The sequence below is a fragment of the Rhinolophus ferrumequinum genome, chromosome 3 (assembly GCF_004115265.2).
Source record: "Rhinolophus ferrumequinum isolate MPI-CBG mRhiFer1 chromosome 3, mRhiFer1_v1.p, whole genome shotgun sequence".
In the NCBI taxonomy this organism is placed as follows: Eukaryota; Metazoa; Chordata; class Mammalia; order Chiroptera; family Rhinolophidae; genus Rhinolophus; species Rhinolophus ferrumequinum.
In genome coordinates, this window is record NC_046286.1 from 93,204,977 (window position 1) to 93,225,071 (window position 20,095).

Here is a 20,095-nt window from a genome sequence, read left to right on the forward strand (position 1 = left end):
TAAATAACTATGTAGGAAAATAGCCGTCTTTACTATAATGTTTTATTTTCAGAGCTGACATTTAGGAACCCGTAGTTTTCAGATCCAGAACAGAGTAGGAGGTGGTAAATAAAAAACAAGAAAGAAAAAAAAATAGCCCAATTTTTCTCGTCATTCCATGAAAAGGAGAAATTTTAAAGTAGTTTTTTTTTTTGTTTTTTGTTTTGTTTTGTTTTGTTTTTTAAGATTTTACTGGGGAAGGGAACAGGACTTTATTGGGGAACAGTGTGTATTTCCAGGATTTTTTCCCAGTCAAGTTGTTGTCCTTTCAATCGTAGTTGTGGAGGGTGCAGTTCAGCTCCAGGTCCAGTTGCCGTTGTTAGTTGCAGGGGGCACAGCCCACCATCCCTTGCGGGAGTGGAACAGGCAATGTTATGGTTGAGAGGATGCACTCCAACCAACTGAGCCATCCGGGAGCTCAGCAGCAGCTCAGCTCAAGGTGCCGTGTTCAATCTTAGTTGCAGGGGGCAGAGCCCACCATCCCTTGCGGGACTCGAGGAATTGAACTGGCAACCTTGTGGTTGAGAGCCCACTGGCCCATGTGGGAATCGAACCGGCAGCCTTCGGAGTTAGGAGTACAGAGCTCCAACTGCCTGAGCAACCAAGGCCGGCCTTCAAGTTTTTGAAGGTGTGTATTTGAATGACTTGGATGCTGAAAAAAATGGTCTCACCTCTAAAGGCTCTGTCTGGACTGTGCCACCATGGGCTACAGGTTCTTCCACTTAGAAGATATTTACCCCACACAACTGCAGCCACTATAAGACACCCTTGAAGCAACATAAGGATTTCTTTTGCGCTAGACCTCAGAGAGCTTCAGTAGGCTTATTATGAAGAGAAACTTTCACCTGTGATAAAAATGACCCCAGAAGTTATCAGCAAACCTTTTAAATACTAGTTATTACAACCATTAATGTTAAAAATAAACATATGTGATAATATGACATAATGTTAACAAACAATTGTATATGATATCAAAGTTTGCTGAACACTTTCATGTACATGATTTCCAATGGCAGCTGTGGAGTGTGGGGGCTCAGCACTAAGAAAGTGCATCGTTTCTATGTAGAGATGGATCACAGGACAGGGGCAGGTGAGACCATGGCACCTCTCCCGAGTCATTACCAGGTTATGTCCTGGCCAAGAGCCAGAGGCCAGCCTGCTTCTCATCTGACATGGATCCTGACTTCCTAAGGACCATAGTGAAGATGCCAGTTAGCACTGAGCAAATGAAGATCACGGGGATGATCCATGCTCTTCAGTACGTATCTGGGGACTTCAATGGTGGTACTAAAACAAAGAAAAAAAAGCATAAGCCCTGTCAAATCTAAGAATACACCATCCTCCCTCTAGGCTACCGACTTATTATGTGACAGCCACTCTATCAGGTCCTGTGGTCTAAAGATGAACAGGGGTTGTGCTCTGTCCTCATGGAGCACATATTTCTACTGAGAAGACAGCAGTTGGTCATCTGGTTATCGCACAATTGGACGTGTTTACTGTGGGTTGACCTTTTTGAGGCTGATGTGGAAATGAAAGTCAGCCTCTCTCGCGTCCAGCGCAACAAGGGCAGTGAGGGTGCGAGAAGGGGCGGTTTCGGTTAAGTTTTTAAGAAAGAAACAAACAGAGACTTAATGCAGTTAAATCTCTCAGAAGGCCAGGGGTCTCTCAGTCTCAGAGGACTGGAGCCCAGAATAAGGCCGACTGAAGGTTTTTAATGATAGCTATACAAATACAAGAAAGTAACATTGTTTCTTACAAGGTCTGTGAGACTCATACATCATAGCAGAAAAATGTTTATTCCAATCACCCTTTGTCTATAAACAGCCGAAGCACAATGTCCCATGATGTCTAACCTAAGGTATGTATCTTCTCAGGGTCAAGTCTCTCATATTGTAACAGCTCCATTGAGATAAGTGGAGAGAACTGATCTTTATTGTGTTCATGACTTCTCTCACAAACAGGTGCAAGGGAAAAGCCAGAGCTGGCAACAGACTTTCCCAGGCAGGGGGAAGGGGAGGCAAAGCCCCTTTCCATATTTCTCTAAGGCAGCTCATTAGGGGTCCCCACTCGGTTCCGCCTGGCTTAGGTTGTATCTCTCGTGAGATATCTTACCTGTCTTTGGCTGCAAACCATCTTTTGGGGACCAGACAGAGAGACATAAGGTGTAAACACAAGGATGGAACAGAGTCCCAGAAAGGCACAGTCTTACAGCCTCTTCTTTCCTTAAGGAAAGACACGGGGGGGACAGTTGGCTAGGCTACTGTGTGACTACAAGCCTCCCAAGAATCAATAAAGGAAACGAATCTAGCTAGTGGTGTTCCTTCCTACACCCCTTGAAACACTGGTGTGCTACCCTCTCGGGGACCCATCTAGACCCTCAGTGGTGCTTCATGACCATCTCTCCTGTGTCTGCTACATGTTTTCTGCAAGTCAGACCTATGTCTGTGAACCACAGAGAGGAAATACAAGAGTGAGTGTTTGATTTTCCTCCTCGTCCCCCAATGTTGAACAGCACCAGTCAAAAGAAAGAACAGCATTTTCTTTATCATGACTTTTTGAGGGCAAAAGCATCTCCTGGAGACACTTCCTCAAAAGTGACATCTCCACTTCCAAAATACTGACCAACAGGAATCCATTTAAAGCTCTCTGTGCCCTAAAAGATCATGTACTGACATCTTATATTTTCTCTTGCTCACAATTTTAGTTTTCCACATGTAAAAGAAGTCTACTTCTCTTAATAATTAATTATGGAAGCTATTTAAAGAATTTGTAGCCATAATCAGAAAACTTAGCCTTATCACGCTTCATCAAAGAGACCTCCATTATTATAAATTTTGATTCCCACTGCTCTGAAAGAAAAAAGAGGAACTAACGAAATGTACTTCTCAGCCTTTATTTAAACTCCATAACAATTTTTTACTCTGAAAAAGAATCCCTTAATAATTATATAGAGAGTTAATATTTCACACCCTCACATTCCTGACATTTTTATGCAAATTACATAAGATAGGCACCATACATTCTGGAAGCCAAACAAGCCTATGCCATTGTGGAATTAAATACGCAGGCTTTAGTAGAAAGCTTGTTGCTGCTGGACTCAGTGAAGACTTTTGTTCATTTCTTGCTTCAGATATTCTGACTCTTGCCATGTTTCCAACTACAGGATGCAGAATGTATCCTTAGCTCTTTTCTTTACCTCCGTCCCCACCCTCACCCCACCCCAAACCCTTGAGCTCTTCTGGATAAAAAGTACAGGCTGAAATTCATTGTTGAAGATGTTTTGAAAGGGTCAGGGATTCCAATATTACTAAGTATTTTTTTAGAGGTTTTTTTTTTTTTTTTAACCTGGTTTTTGGCAACATGTTTTGGAATGTGGTTGTGCCTCATTTTCACTTAGAAAAGTAACGCAAAAAGTGACCTGAAATTTGTTTATTTTAATTAGAAAAAGGTTCTTCATTTTCCCGGGCTTTTGCCACAGCAAGGAATTTAACAGCATATAATTAACTCTAATGTTCTTATGATTTTATTTGTAAAAGTTCTTTCAATGTGGATATGTCTAGGGAAAGTAAAGTATAAGATTCCAGCCTAGCCACGGGTTCTGATTCTGAAGTCCCCTGGGGGCCAGAGCCCGCTGACACAAATGCTGAAGGACGCCCTCTGTGGATTTCCTTGGGAGCGCTAAAGGTGGCAACAGAAAAGGAGCTTGTAGGCACAGTGTCCCCCAGCTCCATGGAGTCTTCCTGGGCTGCAGAGTTCAGGAGCTTGTTCATATTTGGTCATGGGGATATAGAGGTAGGAGGGAAGATGTGGTGATGGTGAATCTGTTCCAGTGCTCTGAGTGATGTCCTTTCATCCTTAAACATCTTAGCAAGTCTTCACTCAGTAAATGCAGAACCGGATGTGACTGTGGAGCTGGTCAGGTCCTCCAAGGGTGGCCAGTGAGAGACAAGCAGGGAGATACCACAGGACGCCCATGCTACAGAAGCCAAACCCTGGGACCCGGAAGTAGATAATGTGACCCGGGAGTAGATACTGTGACCCGGAAGTAGATACTGTGACCCGTGCGTACACACACACACACACACACACACACACACACACACACACACACACACACACACACACACACACACACACACACACACACACACACACACACACACACACACACACACACACACACACACACACACACACACACACACACACACGGGCTGGACGGCGGACACGCAAGTTTATTTCTGAAGCGGCTGTTGTAGAGCTCACCAAGAAGCCTGTTGGGTATAAGGGAGAGTATACGGGTTGCTTGGGGTACCAGACAGACACACACACAGACCTGGGATGGATCTCAGGTCCAGTCCTGAATTCCTGTGTGGCCTTGGCAAAGAAAATTGGTTTTTCCTTTTGACCGTCTTCTGCAGATTTGCAAATTATAGATACTGTGTCGACCTCCCGCGTCTTTGTAGGATGCCATACTGGTCAGTAGTGCTCGGCCCAGCACACAAGGTGCTCAATGCATGGGGATGTCCTTACGGTTTGGTGGGCCCCGACAAAGGCTCCTCAATCAAAATGATCTTCCCCAGTGACCTATGTCAATGCATGGAACTGCTGCCCCCACTCAGTGACTAGATTATGCTGTTTGAAGGCTCCTGCTAAAACACATACTCAGTAGACAGGTCCTTAGCAGACTTAACTGGTACAGATGTGGCTTTGGCTTCTAGAATCCACAGGACTTCCTCTACAACACGCCAGAGCTGAATGCGACGCCCACAGCAAGTACCGCCAGTGACCAACAGCGCTGGTTCCCAGAGCTCATATGAAGCATTACCCTTGGAAAAGCCAATACATTTGGGGGAAGAATGTGAGCATTTCTTGACTTTCTGGAAAGTGGGCATTAGCTTATCCACACAAATACTGATCTGTGTCTGTTATTTTAATGCTGTTGTTACCCCTCAATTTGCATGGTTTAGGATCTTCTAAGTTTACTGCTCCTTAAACGCACTTTAGAATTTTTCAATGGTAAACATTTTTAAAATGTATTGTTAAAATGTTTCAAGTCCTACCTATAGTTTGAAAGCAGTGGTATTTTTCTTGCTTATTTTCAATAGAAAATAAACTTTACTTCCTTTTCTGGGGGAAAAAAACAAAACAAAAAAACAAAAGCCACATATTCCAGGGGCTGGGGCAGGGGACTGGGAAAAGAATCACACTATCCAGTTAGAAACCCCTTCAGTTAGAAACCAGTCAGTTAATTAGCAGGATCCTGACAACTGGACAAACTGCAGACCAGTTTGGAGAAGTGGTGTGAGAATGGGCTTAGGGGATGAGAGGGAGGAGTCTGGACCCCAAAGGGCCAATGATGTGGACCAATGGTTTGGGGCTCTGGGGGTGAAGAAGGGAGTTGGAGAAGAATACAGCAGCTGGAGTGGGCACTTGAACAAGTCACCAAGTGTCCAAAAGGTGGTGAGGCTCAGGACACATTTATTTTTAAACAGTGTGTTAGTTGTTTTCAAATAATATCCTCAGTATATTTTTATTCAAATGCTGATACTTTTCCAGGTAAAGTACGTTTACATTTAAAGCAATACGTCCTAATAGTAATATGAGAAATGTACAATAAATACGCATATACTACAGGCATCAAAGAATTCTGGAAACTCAGAAAAAGTTTAGTAAATATACTTGGGGTAGGTGTCTGTTGAGGACACTTACTTTTAATCTTTTGTGTGTCAATGGGGAAAGGTTCTTTCCTACCCATGCAGTGGTGCCCTAGGACTCCTAAATAAATAGTATAATGACATAGGGCCTTGGTTCCAGAGCACCTTGCTCTTTCTGTGTCCTCTTAACCACTTGTTATTTGTCCATTGAGCCTTTTCTGCATGCAAGGCTCTGTGCTGGATGCTAGGAAGAATTGAAAATGGAGAAAATGGGTCCCTTGCTTGAAGGGGACACCCATTGAGTCTTCTTAATCATTCTTAGGAAACTTCCTTCTCTAGCCTCTTCTATCGCTCCCTAAGGAAGGGACCCAGCAGCCTCATTTTAGACATACAACTTGCTTCCACTGAGCAGAATTGATTTGGAGCCTAACTCAAATTCTTTATTTAGGGCAGATCAAAATTTTTTTTTTAATTTTTATTCCAGAAATTAGTGCTGGAACTCAGGACACGTAAATTCAACACAGACCGGAATGCTACTGTCGTGCAGGGACTCACGCGGGGTCTCTGGTCCGGCTCCCCACACAAGAATACAGGATATGGTGAGGCCAAAAAGGAACACCCACGGAGCCATAGGTAGGGGAGTCATACCACTCTAGTCTCACTGGAGGCTAGATTCACACGACATGCGACCTGCTGTAAACTGCTCTCTGGGGCTCTGTCCCCACAACAGCCTCCCAACAAAAGACTGGATCCTTTGCCCAGTTTCCTGAACTGAGGCATGTCTCAGACCTGGGACCCATAACTTGAAGGTGACGCCAGGTTCCAATGAGGAGGGACTCTCCAAGGTGACAGCAAGTGCAGTGATTCTTCCGACCTTCCGCAAAGAGCCATTTGGCAACTGACTCGGGTAAGTGTACACGGGGAAGCAGAAACCCCCCAGTAGTTCATATGGGACCTAGTGTGTGAGTTGTCATCATCCCTGGGGATCAGAAGCCTCATCCTGTTCCCCTTTTCTTGAAGGGGTACCTGGCGGTGGGGACAGGTAACAAACAGATATGGGGCCAGGTAACAAACAGATACCTGTTCCTGGTCATGCAAAGGGAGGTATTATTGGTCCATAGATCCAAACCGTGGTCATTTCACGTTCCCCAGATTTGTAACCATAATAGAAAACATTTTTTTAAATTAAATTTATTGGGGTGACAATGGTTAGTAAAATTACATAGGTTTCAAGTGTGTAATACCATAATACATCATCTGTATATCACATTATGTGTTCATCACCCACAATCAGTTCTCCTTCCATCACCATATATTTGACACCATTTACCCTGTTCTACCATCCTTCTCCCGACTTACCCTCTGGTGACCTCTAAACTGTTGTCTGTGTCCATAAGTGTTTCTTTGTTTGTTTGTCTTGTTCCTTTGTTGCTTTCAGTTTTGTATCGCACATTTGAGTGAAGTCATACAGTTCTCGACTTTTTCTGTCTGACTTATTTTGCTTAGCATAATAATCTCTAGATTCATACATGTTGTCACAAATGGCCCTATTTCATCTTTTCTTATGGCAGAGTAGTATTACATTGTGTGTATATACCACATCTTCTTTACCCAAGCAGCTACCAAATGACACTTTGGTTGTTTCCATGTCTTGGCCACCATTAATAATGCTGCAGTGAACATCGGAGTACACATATTTTTATGGATATGTGTTTTCAGATTTTTTTGGTAGTTATCCAGGAGAATAAATGCTGGGTCAAATAGTAATTCTATTGCTAATTTTTTGAGGAACCTCTATACTCTTCTCTATAGTGGCTGTACAAATTTACATTCCCACCAACAGTGTATGAGGGTTCCTGTTTCTCCACAGACTCTCCAAAGAAAACCTTCGTAATTAGTGAATCACTTGTGATCTGAGGGCTACTATAGTAGGGAAATTTAAGTACAGTCTTCTCCAACTGTCTTCCCTTTCTGTAAATGGATGTTAAAATAATGTATTATCTTTGATAAAACAGACAGAAGAGTATGAACCTTAAAAGCCTAACAGATGCCCGGGCATGATAACGTATCCTACAGTCATTTAATAACAGTGGTCTGAAGACTTTCTGTAAAAGGGTAGCTCCAAAATAATTTAGGGTATGCAGGCCACAGGCTCTGCAACTACTCACCTCTGCTGCTGTCACAGGAAAGAAGCCATAGACGATACATGAATGACTGAGTGTGGCTGGACCTGCCACTAGTGCCCAATGACCATGCAGAATCTATGACACTAGAAGTATCTGAGGTAGGAAAAGGTGCCATGTGGACTTCATGGCATCTTAATGGGAGAATCACATCTCAGACCCATAGGGTCAGAAGTCAGGCCAAGCCCCTTGCAGCAGGGACATCCACACCATTTAAAGAGCCTCCTGGTAAAGTACTAGGGCCTGGTAGAGATGCGGTGTCTGGCTACGAGATATCAGAGTGCCCACCATGATTGTCATCAGTCGGATAGGCCCGGTGGTCATAAGAAAGAAGTGATTTTTCATTCATTGAAATAATCAAGGTGACAGGGAACAAATAAGATGCAGAAGCAGGCCCTGATTTTGACACCAGAAATGTTAAACTAGCAAGAGCCTCAGGTCACACCTATGGCTTCATGCAGTGTCTCAAAGGCCCCCTTGGACCAGGAATCCAGTCTTCGAAAGGAGGGGGACAGTGGCCCATACCTGTGGGACCTACATCCTTTCACATTCACTCCACCCAGAGGACACAGGCAGGACAGGGATTGTTTCTGGCTTTCAACACACAGAGGAGGCTCCCTGCGCAATAATTCCCTAGTGGGGCACCCATATCTGGGACTCCTTGTATACCCTAAATCTGGGGTCAGCAGTCTAGGAAAGTGTACACGTCTGGTTTCCCTATTCATTTGCATGTTGTTTGGCTCTTTTGCTCTGGAAGGTGGAGGTGTGCAGTGCATACAGAGGCAGATACTGAGTGTCCTGCAAATCACAACACTAACTATCGCTCTTTATAGAAAAGGTTTGCAGCCTCCTGCCTATATCTATGACCTTTATGTGCTGCTGCCTCCTCAGTGAGTAGAAAAGGTGGGTTTGGGCCAAAGGGTAGAATGAGAGTGCCGGTCCTTACCATCATTCCCAAGGTCATACTTTGGAAACTGTGCTTCCTGTCCCTCCTACTCCAGGTTCCCTGGGCCAGGTGCAGAGGCTTTTGCTAAGGTGAGTCCTCAGGAAAGGGGGATAAGGTGCCATTGGTGGAGGAAGTGATTAGGGTCACTTCACAGATGGGAAGGTGTTAGAACACGGGAGTATCTGAACACCAACGAATTGGGTAATAAAACATGGTGAGCTGGGGTGGGGAGCAGTGAGTGGTGAGGGGAAGTGGCTGAGATGTGTCTGGTGAAGAGAACCCCTGGGGCTGCAGGTCAGGTGATCTGCTGGCAGAGCCTGTTAGGAAGTTCAAGGGCAGAGGGCAGTGTGGATGACGGAGGCTTTGTGTGGGCAAGTCATTTGAGCAGAGTAGGCAAAAGGATTGTTTGTGGGTGACTGTGGATTGAGACCCTCGGGGTACCCCCTATCCTGACTCCTCGGTTCCCAATAGTCTGGGCTCCCATGTCCCCAGAAGTGGGGTGGAGGCAAGGAAGTCGGGGAGGTGGTGCTGGTGGTGGTGTTGGAAGTGGCAGAGTGGAGCGCGGGGTGAGAGCGCTGGGAAGAGGGGTGGCGGCCGCCAGACAAGAAGGGGCATATGGGCGGGGGCCCCAGGTAGCCGCACAGACCACGTACACTTTCGCAGCCTCCTTTGCCGGAGGACGGGAGCGCCCAGGCTCGAGCTAGCAGTAGGGGAGGCGGGGCTGGCCGGCCGACCAATGTTGCGTCAGAAATGCCGGCGGCGCCCTGTCTCCACCCCCTCTTCCGCCCTCTGGGGCTGACTTTCCCCGCAAGTAGAGTGTAGACTTTCTCCTCGGCTGTAGAGCGAGAATTCGCTCCGGAGGAAAGTGTGAGGAGGAACACGTTGCTTTCTGCGCAGAAACGTCTCCCGGGCTCAGTCGCTTTGCCCTGCTGCTCCCGGTGGTGACGATGGTGAAAACTGCGGGCTCCAAGTTCTGCCTCGTCTTCCCGGTCCTTCTGTTGCTGGACTGCACCTGGGCAGCGCCCTGTTTCTGGGCGCGCGGCGGTGAGTTGGGGGCGTTAGGGTGAGGGGTAGGAGGGAGGCAGGAGCGGATGGGCGGTATTGAGACCGGGGATAGGGACTTGGTGCCCAGCGGGGTTCGCGAACGTCCCCGGGCGGCGCCGCCGCCTCCTCAATCCTCTTCAAGGGCTCGGTTCAGCCCCGCGGGCTTACGGGGCCGGTTGTCGCCATCCCGGTAAGAAACGGGACCCAAACGGGGCGGCTTGGGAGAAAAAGTGATGTTGGGCACATTGGGGGTTGGGGGTAAGGGGTGGTAGAGCGGGCGGGGAGACGAAGGGAGGGAGAGAGGGCGCAGCAGGATATTCTGCTGAAGGACCCACACCCCCAGCCCCGCGATTCCGGCCTCAGCGCGGGCATTTCCGCAGGGTCGCCTACAGGAATAAACATGTGCCCCTACTGTGCACACACAGCTTTCCCACACACACCCTCCCTCATCCCCACTGCCGTCCACCCTTGAACTGAGCGGGTTCTGCCAGCTGATGGGTAACCGTGCAGCCGCAGGCTCTGCTCACCATGCCCACTTCCCCTCGGGACTACCCACAGAGAGCTCACAGTGCTGTTTTATTACCCAATTCTATGGGCTTTGAAGAACTCCAGTGCTGCCAACACCTCCCCAGGGTGAAGTGATCCTAACCACTTACTCCACCAGGCACCTTATCCCACTTTCCTGAGGACTCACCTCAGCAAAAGCCTCTGCACCTGGCCCAGGGAACCTAGAGTAGGAGGGACAGGAATCACACTTTCCCAAAGTTCCCGCTGACATTGATGGCAAAGAAGTGATCTCGCTCCATCCACCCTTTGGTCCCAAGCCCATATTTTCTACTTGCTGAGCGAGCAGCAGCATTTAAGGCTCATTCATTACACAGTAGCAAAGGGCAGGCAGAGAGGGAATGTGATTTTTTTCAGGCCCTTTAAGTGCCTGTCTCTGGAGGAGTGCACTACACACCTCCACCTTCTAGTGCAAAAGCAGCCAAAGACAACATGCAAATGAATGGGGGCAAGAATTATACTTTCCTATACTGCTGACCCCATATTTAAGGTATACAAAGTGTCCAGATATGAGTGTCCCAGCCCCCTAGAGAATCACCTCTCAGGGAGTCTCCATTGTATGTGGAAGAACGAGAAACATGCCCTGTCCTGCCTGTCTTCTGGGTGGAGAGAATGTGGGTCCCACAGGTATGGGCCACTGCCCCCCTCCTTTCTGTAGGCTGGATTCCTTGGCCCCAGGGGGCCTTTGAGACACTGCAGGAAGCCATAAGTGTGACCTGAGGGTTCTGCTGGTGCAACATTTCTGGGGTCAAGATCAGGGCCACCTGCTTCTGCATCTCATTTGTTCCCTGTGACCCTGCTCATTTCAATGCCTCAAAAATGATTTTTTTTTTTAATGACCATTGGGCCTGTCTGACCTGATGACCCTCATGGTGGGCACTCTGATATCTCACAGCGAGACACCTCATCTCTTCCAGGCCCTAGTACTTTACCAGGAGGCTCTGTAAATGGTGTGAATGCAACCCCCGCTGCAAGGGGCATGGCCTTACTTCTGACCCTATGGGTCTGTGATGTGATTCTCCCATTAAGATGCCATGAAGTCCACACAGCACCTTTTCCTACTTCAGATACTTCTAGTGTCATAGATTCTGCATGGTCATTGGGCACTAGTGGCAGGTCCAGCCACACTCAGTCATTCATGTATCGTCTATGGCTTCTTTCCTGCTACAACAGCAGGGGTGAGCAGTTGCAGAGCCTACAGTCTGCAGACCCTAAAACATTTAGTAGCTAGCCTTTTACAGAGTGTCTTCAGACCACACTGTTATTAAATGGCTACAGGGTTGGTAGAGATCATGCCCCTGTACCCTTTAGGCTTTGAAGGTTCATATTCACGTCCGTCATTTTATCCAGGATAAAATACTGTTTTAAAGTTCTAGTTACAGAATGCGAAGATAGTTTGAGAAGATTGTATTTAAATTTCACTACTATGATAGCCCTCAGCTCACAAGTGATTTACTAATTACAAAGATTTTCCATTCTTATTACAAATCTGGGGAATGTGAAATAACCACTATGTGGATTTATGGACCAATAACACCTCTGTACACAGGACCCAGAACAGGTGTCTGTTTATTACCAGGCCCTACCGCCAGGCATCCCTCAAGAAAAGGGGGGCCAGAATGATGCTTCTGATCCCCAGGGATGATGACAACTCACACATTAGGTCCCATATGAACTACTGGGGGGTTTCTGTCCCCATGTACACTTAACCGAGTCAATTGCATATGGCTCCTTGGGGAAGGCCGGGAGAATCACTGCACTTGCTGTCACCTTGGTGGATCCCTCCTCATTGGAACCTGGCATCTCCTTCTAGTAGTGGGTTCCAGGTCTGAGACGTGGCTCAGTTCAGAAAACTGGGCAAAGGATCCAATCTTGTTGGGAGGCTGCTTTACCTCCTAATAATTTACCTTGTGTTTTGTCTTTCGTTTTATCACTTAAATCAGGCAGGAAGTACCCAGGTTGGTGCTCATGCCTTTTGCCTGGACGATCACCGTGGTCTATGAGCCATAGTCACTGCTGTCTGTGGTTGAGGCCATGGCTGGATTTCTGACCTTTCTAATCATTTTGATCATTCTGGCTACTTTGCTCCTGACAGAGCATTTCCACCTGGCATCCATTATTTCGACATTTTCCATCCCCATTACTACAAGAAGCCATTTTGGGGAACACCAACTCCTACCACCATCCTGACGTTCAACAAAGGTCACCATTGTGCCTTTTGAGAATTCTGGAGCTCTTTTCACCCATGCTTTGCTCCTAGGTTTGAAAAACAAGAGTTTATCTTCAGGTTTTCCCATGGAGCATGGTTGACTGGACACTTTTCTGCCTTTTCATATTATAGCCACTCTGGCATATTAACTTCTCTGAGCCATTTGATCCTTTCCTCCACCACCTGCCTCAGAATTCTGCCTTTTCTGTAATATTTTATTCAGTGTTGCCAGGCCTTTTTCCAAGCTTACATGACCCATCTTGTTATCAGGTTAGCACCACCTCCCAGGACTGTGCTAAGTCCTTTGACCCATGATTGTCAGTGATGCCTTCTCCAACTTTGGGATCTGTCCATGTCCTCACACACCCTCAACATGATACAGTTTCCCCAGGAGCAGCTTCCTATATGCTGCCCATTTCCCCTCAGGACTCTGGGCTCATTTTTGACAATCCTCTGGCATCTAGGCCTTTCTTCCAAAGCCACCTGGCACATCCCTGCAGTGGTGATGGGCTGACTCATGCTGGATGTTGGACTGGTCGACAGAGGGGACATATCCGGGGATGTGTGGCTTCTTCCAGGCAGAGGACTCCTGGTCCTCCTCAAGCAAAGGAGGGGCACTTGCCTTCTACTGGTGAAGGGAGGGGTCAGGCAGGGTCAGTCCTTGGTCTACCAGCACAGCCAGGGGGATTCTTTGCTGTCTCAGAGATCATGGAGGAGGTGCCTTGGGACTTTTATTTCCAACCCCACCCTGTGTTTTTTTTTTTCACAGATGCTCACTCTCTTCACTATGATTTCAATGTCACTGCTAATAGACAACCATGGTGTAAAGTTCAAGGCCAGGTGGATGAAAAGAATTTTCTTTTTTATGACTGTGGCAGCAAGAAGGTTATATGTATGAATCACCTGAGAGAGGATATTAATGCTACAAAAGTCTGGAAAGACCAGATTGATACACTGTGTCACGTGGGGGACTTGCTCAAACAGCAACTGCCTGACATCAAACTGGAGAAATACCCAGACAGTGGTAAGTTGGAAAAGTCCAAATGCAGGAAAGAGCAGATTGAGGGGTTAGCTGCATTTATTGTATTCGTGTGAAAAAGAAAGTGGGTGTTGGTTCTTTCTAAGTAACCCAGCAAAAAAGTCAGGGAGACCAGGATCAGTTTAAAGAGTCCAGGGGAGATAGACACCAGGTGGGGGCCAAGGACCTGTCAAGACCAGAGGCTGACCTCTTTCCCATGGGGCTGTGGGGTAGTTCCTCTCACTCTGCAGGCCAGGATGACGTGTGAGTGTAAAGCCAATGGACGCACCAGTGCATCCTGGGAGTTCAGCTTCAATGGACAGAGATACCTTCTCTTTGACTCGAAGACCAGAAAGTATACAGTGGGACATCCTGGAGGCGAACAGATAAAAGAGAAGTGGGAGCATGACAAGGAATTGATGGCTCATTTCACAAAGATCTCCTTGGGAGACTGCCAGGAATGGCTTCCAGCCTTGGTGCACTGGGAGAAACAGGTAGACACAACAGGTAAGAGAGAAGGCAGGGATGAAGTGGTAGTTGTCTTGAGATGAGATTGTGTAGTGTGTTGAGTGTGTTGAGTATGTGTGAGTGTGTGCTTTGAAAAAGGATCCATCCTCAGTGAGTTCTTTCTGGGAGCATAATAGCCATAGGTGCCATGCTTCCTTTCCCATCGCACCTCGTGACGTCTCTTCCTCACTGCACATATCTTTGGTCATTCACAGAGGATTTCTTGCTGGCCCCAAACAGGAGGGCATCATTCTGTTTCCAGAACTTTTTCTTGCACTGCTCCCTCTCCTTAGCAGCACTTTTCTTTCCCATCTCACCTGGCCTATTTCTGTGAATCCTTCAATACCACCTCAACTGTCAGTTCCTGAGAGGACTTCTCTAGCACCTTCCTCATGTGTCACCTCCTCTTCTGTCACAGCAGCAGTGACTGGTCATATTGTAACCCTTGCTTCCCCCATCAGCTTTATGAGCCCCTGGAGGACAGGACACACCCCTTCTTCCTTTCCTGCCTCAGGTCCTTTCATACCGTGTTTCCTGGAAAATAAGACCTAGCTGGACAATTGGCTCTAATGCATCTTTTGGAGTAAAAATTGATACCAGATCCAGTCTTATATTACGTTAGATAAGACCTGGTCTTATTTTATCGTAAAATAAGATCGGGTCTTATATTAATTTTTGCTCCAAAAGACAATTAGAGCTGATTGTCCGGCTAGGTCTTATTTTCAGGGAAACAGGGTAGCAGCTGCCATTTAGTAGGTTAGAAACTGTCTGCACTGTAGGATTACCCGGGGTAGAGGACCTGAGGAAGCGTCTCCCCATTTTGGTGTCTGGACAAGGGCTGTCATGCTTGTGTTTCCATTGCAGCCCCCACAACAACGGTCCCAAACACAGCCCCACCAACCAAGGCCGCAGCTACAGCTCATTCCAAGGCCTCGACCGTCACACCTATTGCCTGGAACCTCCCTCTCTTCCTTACCTGCTGGATCATAATGTATGTCCTTTAGGTCACAAGGTATGTCCTTTAAAGTAACAAGTACTGAAGGCTTATGCGTGGGAACGAGGGGCAGATGGCCTGGAGTGAAGACGGGGAAGGGTGAATTCCCAGCCCGACTCCTGCCCCTCTCTTAACCTTTTCATCATGGAAATGAGACAGGAGAATAACACCTCATGTCGCCTGATAGCAACCATTGGGACAGCTCAGACTTGAGTTCTGGCATCTCCTCACTGTCAGTGCCAGTGGAAAGGGAGGGGCCCACACGAATGCTTACGGTCTTTAGCCATTTCAGTCCTGACTCAGATTCTCTGTTTGGGAGAGTCTGTTTGGGCCCAGTGTGGGGACAGCAGGGACACATGGCATGAGCAGCACTCACATTCGGGTGAGAGCAGCATGGTGGCTCCATATGATGTGTCCAAGGTAAGGGGGCTCATCCAGGGGGCTAAGAGGAGAGGGACTAGGGTCTCATCCCAGGAAGAGGGAGGGAAGGCCTTTCAGACCCAACTCAAACAGGTAGAGTTCAGGGCTGTGTCCCCACAGAAAGTGGCTTCGGGGACAGCAAATAAGGCAGAAGGCAAACAGTAGGGACTGTGCGTGGCGAGGTTAGAAGGAAGGCAGTTCTCCGTGTACACCTGGGATTCCTGGCTGAGCCCTGTGCAATCCCCTGACAGCCAGACTCAGATCCTGAGCCACTGAGGGGCCTCTGCCTTGAGCAGAGGTGACTGGGGAGACAGGTGGGGCTGAGCTGCTGTTGCTCAGAGCTGAGCCTGACCGGGATGGATGGGGCAGGGCTGGGACTCTCATACTGTGAGCTATATGTGCTTTAGCTAAGAGGCTGGTAAGAAAGAGAAAAGAAGGATGCTTGTCTGTTACCCTCCCCAGGCTAGAGGTGTCAGGATACAGGCCCTCCTTTCCATCAAACCTCCCACCAGGTCTTAGGCTTTCCCGTAACTGGGAGAATCAGAACCTGAGTGAGGGAACCCCACTTTAGTTTGAGCCCAAAAGGTCTGTAGCAGATTCTGGAGCTGACTCTCTACGTGCAAAAGGAAGATGGAGGTTGCTAGAGGCTGCTGGTCACAGGGAAGGGATGATAGGTGCAGGGAAATACACAACCTTGGTGAGGACAAGTCTCAAGATGGGGCATAACTGGGTACGGTAGCCCCAGGAGAACGGGCCAGGATTTCCTCAGCCACTGGGCCCACCACTTGCTCTTTTCTGCAGGCTGACGATGCTACCAGGAAGCCCGTGATAGTGTGTCTATCTCAATGACTCTGCCTTTGGTTGGTGGCCTTTGGATGACCTGCTGTCATGCAGGGTGACAGGCAGAGTCTCTTCCAGGGTCTCTAGTCCCACTCCCCGCATAAGAACGCAGGATATGGTGAGGCCAAAAAGGAACATCCACGGAGCCGTAGATAGGGGAGTCATACCACTATATTCTCGCTGGCGGCTGGGTTGGAGACACAGGAAGCAGGAGCCATGTGGAGTCGTGCGGGGCGTCTGGCAGGTCTCTGCTCCCGCTCCCCACATAAGAACACAGGATGTGGTGAGGCCAAAAAGGAACACCCACGGAGCCATAGGTAGGGTAGTCGTACCACTATAGTTTCACTGGAGGCTGGATTCACAGGACGTGCGACCTGCTGTCCGCTTTTCTGCCAACCGACCAACTCGACTCAACTCTCCAACATAGCTGCGGCAGTTATATTAGTGGCCAATGGCTCGATGGTTACAGCTGACGGCCAACTAGCCACAGCTGACGGCCAACCAGCCACAGCTGACGGCCATCTACTACCCGAGCCAGCACCCCTCCACATGAGGCCGAGAGCCTGGAAACTGCTCTCTGGGGCTCTGTCCCCACACACACTATCCACAACCTGCCATCCACTTCTCTCTGCCAACCAATCTCACTTGCTAGCTGCAATCCGCCGTGCTAACTGCAATCTGCTCTTGCTAGCTCAGCCACGGCAGTGGCCAATGGATAGCTGGTTACAGCTGATGGCCAACTAGTCACAGCTGATGGCCATCTATTACCCGAGCCAGCACCTTTCCACGTGAGGCCAAGAGCCTGGAAACTGCTCTGGGACTCTGTCCCTACACCCTGTGTACCCTAAATCTGGGGTCAGCAGTCTAGGAAAGTGTTCAGATCTGGTTTCCCTATTCATTTGCATGTTGTTTGGCTCCTTTGCACTGGAAGGTGAAGGTGTGCAGTGCATACAGAGGCAGATACTGAGTGTCCTGCAAATCACAACACTCACTATCGCTCTTTGTAGAAAAGGTTTGCAGCCTGCTGCCTAAATCTACGACCTTTATGTGCTGCTGCCTCCTCAATGGGCAGAAAAGGTGGGTTTGGGACAAAGGGTAGAGTGAGATGCCCTTCCTTACCATCATTCTCAGGCTTATACTTTGGAAAAGTGTGCTTCCTGTCCCTCCTACTCTAGGTTCCCTGGGCCAGGTGCAGAGGCTTTTGCTGAGGTGAGTCCTCAGGCCAGGGAGATAAATTGCCATTAGGTGGAGGGAGTGATTAGGGTCATTTCACAGATGGGGAGGTCTTGGAGGCACTGGTGTTCTTGGGACCGCAAGGAATTGGGTAACAAAAGAGCATGAGCTGCTTGGGAGCAGTGACGCATGAGAGGAAGTGGCTGGAGAAATGAGTGGCCTGGGCTTCAGATTAGGTGATCTGCTGGCAAAGTGCACTGGGAAGTTCAAGGGTGTAGGGCAGTGGGGATGATGGAGGGTTTCTGTGGGAAAGTCCTGTGAGCAGAGTAGGGGCATGCAGTTGTTCTGGGTTGCAGTCCTGTGGAAATGTCCCCTGTCCACGCCCCGGATGCTGGGGCTCAGGGCTCCATTTTCTAAGAAGCATCTGTCATGGAAGGAGGGTGGTGGGTGTGGGGTGGGGGCACGGGCCGTTTGGGCGTGGGGGTGGGGCGGAGGTGGGGCTCATTTGAAATACCCGCCCTGCCCTCTCTCCCTCCTGTCTCCTCATCCAGTGGCCCGGTATTACTTTTTCGCTTAATTCCCCCTCTCGTTTCAGTTCCTCTTCTTGCCTGGTAGGCAACAACCAGCTATGCAGAGGACACAGAGGCGGAGATAGAGGTGGGATCATCTGGTCACCAGCAGGAAAATTCCTGCACCCTCGAGGGCATCCCATCCCGTTCCTGGTTTTAATGTGCGAGTCTGTCGTGGTTTCCATCTGGAACTCACTATGTGTCAGTCCAGTCCGGTAGCAGATGCAAGACCAGAAGGTCAAGGCTGAAGTTGGTGCCTCAAGTGTAGAAGTCGAGACAGCGACCTGACTGTGGTGCGAACAGGTTGGTGGTGGAAATACAAAGGAGACTTTGGGGAGTGTTGGCCACAGGAGTTTGTTCTGAGTCACTGAGTCCCAGTGCCTGGCCATCTGTGACATGGGCTGTAATTCTGCTAATATTTCATACTTCCCCACCTCCCTCCCCTCAGCATTTCTTCACCCCATTCTCTTATCACCCTGTCTTTTCCCATCTCCATTCCCACTTTCAGAATCATTACTTCTTATACTCAAAAGGCACAAACTTCCAGTTACATGGTAAACAAGTCACGGGGATATAACGTGCATTCTGGTGACTATAGTTAACAACATTATAGTGTGTATTTGAAAGTTATTAAGAGAGTAGATCTAACAGTTCTTACTGCTAGAAAAATAATTGTAACTATGCATATTTATAGGTGTTAACTAGACTTACTGTGCTGGTCTCGTCACAATATATACAAAGATAAAATCATTGTGTTGTACATTTCATACTAATATAATGCTATATGTCAATTATGTCTCAATAAAAAATAAAAATAGAAAAAGCAAAAATGGAATTTTATTCTCCAGTTGTTCTGAAGACTAGAATTTGAGGTCAAGGCAGAGCCATGTTCTCCCCGGCTTCTGATTTTCCTGCAGTCCGCCCCTGGCATTCCGTGGCTTACAGCTGCTTAGCTCCAGTGTCTGCCTCTGTTGTCACCAGGCCTTCTTCCCTCTGTCAATCTGTGTGTTCACACTGTGTTCCCCTGCCTGCCTTTGTATGTCTTCTTATAAGGACATCAGCCATACTAGGTTATTCTTCACCTTACTGACTTCATTTTCACTTGATTACACCTGCAAAGACCCTATTTCCAAATAAAGTCACATTCACAAGTACCAGGAGTTAGGACTTCAACATACCTTTTAGGGGGGACACATTCAACTCATAACAGAAGGCATGTAATCTATCATCCTCCGCCCCCCAAAGAGTATTTCTTCGTTTTATTTTTCCTTTTAAAAAAACTTTCTGAGGTATAATTGATATATAGCATTTACATTAGCTTCAGGTGTTCAACATTCTATATTTGTATATATCATTAACTATAGTCACCATGCTGTACATGACATCCCTATGACATTTATTTTATAATTGGAAGTTCATACCTTTTGACTACCAGAAGGAATAATTTTTTTATTAAGAAAATTTATTTTTCAATTATAGTTGACATACAACATTGTATTAGTTTCAGGTATACAACATAGTGATTGACATCTATATACCTTCCAAAGTGATCTCCCCAGTAAGTCTAGTACCCATCTGACACTGTACATACTTAACACAATATTGTGACTACATTCCCTATGCGGTACTTTACATTCCCAGTTACTATATAACTGGGAATTTGTACTTCTTAATCCCTTTCACCTTTTTTCCGCTTGCCTACCAAACCCCTCCCATCTGGTGACCATCGGTTTGGTCTCTGTATTTATCAGTTCGCTTCTGTTTTGTTTGTTCCTTTATTTTGTTTTTTAAATTCCATATATAAGTGAAATTTGTCTTTCTGCCTGACTTATTTCTCTTAGCATAATATCCTCTAGATCAGGGGTGTCCAAACTTTTTTCAGCGTTTTTCACCAAGGGCCCTATGCGGTAAAATACACAAACAGCCGGGCCA

General features: G+C 47.4%; 1 protein-coding gene across 2 annotated transcripts; it reads left to right on the top strand.

Moving 5' to 3' along the window:
* Nucleotides 1-9,650: 9,650 nt before the first annotated feature.
* On the top strand, nucleotides 9,651-19,869 carry LOC117020340 (UL16-binding protein 3-like). Of its 2 annotated transcripts, none has more exons than XM_033102749.1 (5): nucleotides 9,651-9,869; nucleotides 13,412-13,666; nucleotides 13,895-14,167; nucleotides 15,032-15,158; nucleotides 18,190-19,869. In XM_033102749.1, the coding sequence occupies exons 1-5, from the start codon at nucleotides 9,773-9,775 to the stop codon at nucleotides 18,380-18,382; spliced, it is 945 nt and encodes a 314-aa protein (XP_032958640.1). In that variant the 5' UTR covers nucleotides 9,651-9,772; the 3' UTR covers nucleotides 18,383-19,869. The 2 variants fall into 2 exon arrangements, with proteins under 2 accessions (XP_032958640.1, XP_032958641.1); XM_033102750.1 differs by having other exon boundaries at nucleotides 15,032-15,179; nucleotides 18,190-18,322.
* Nucleotides 19,870-20,095: the final 226 nt, after the last annotated feature.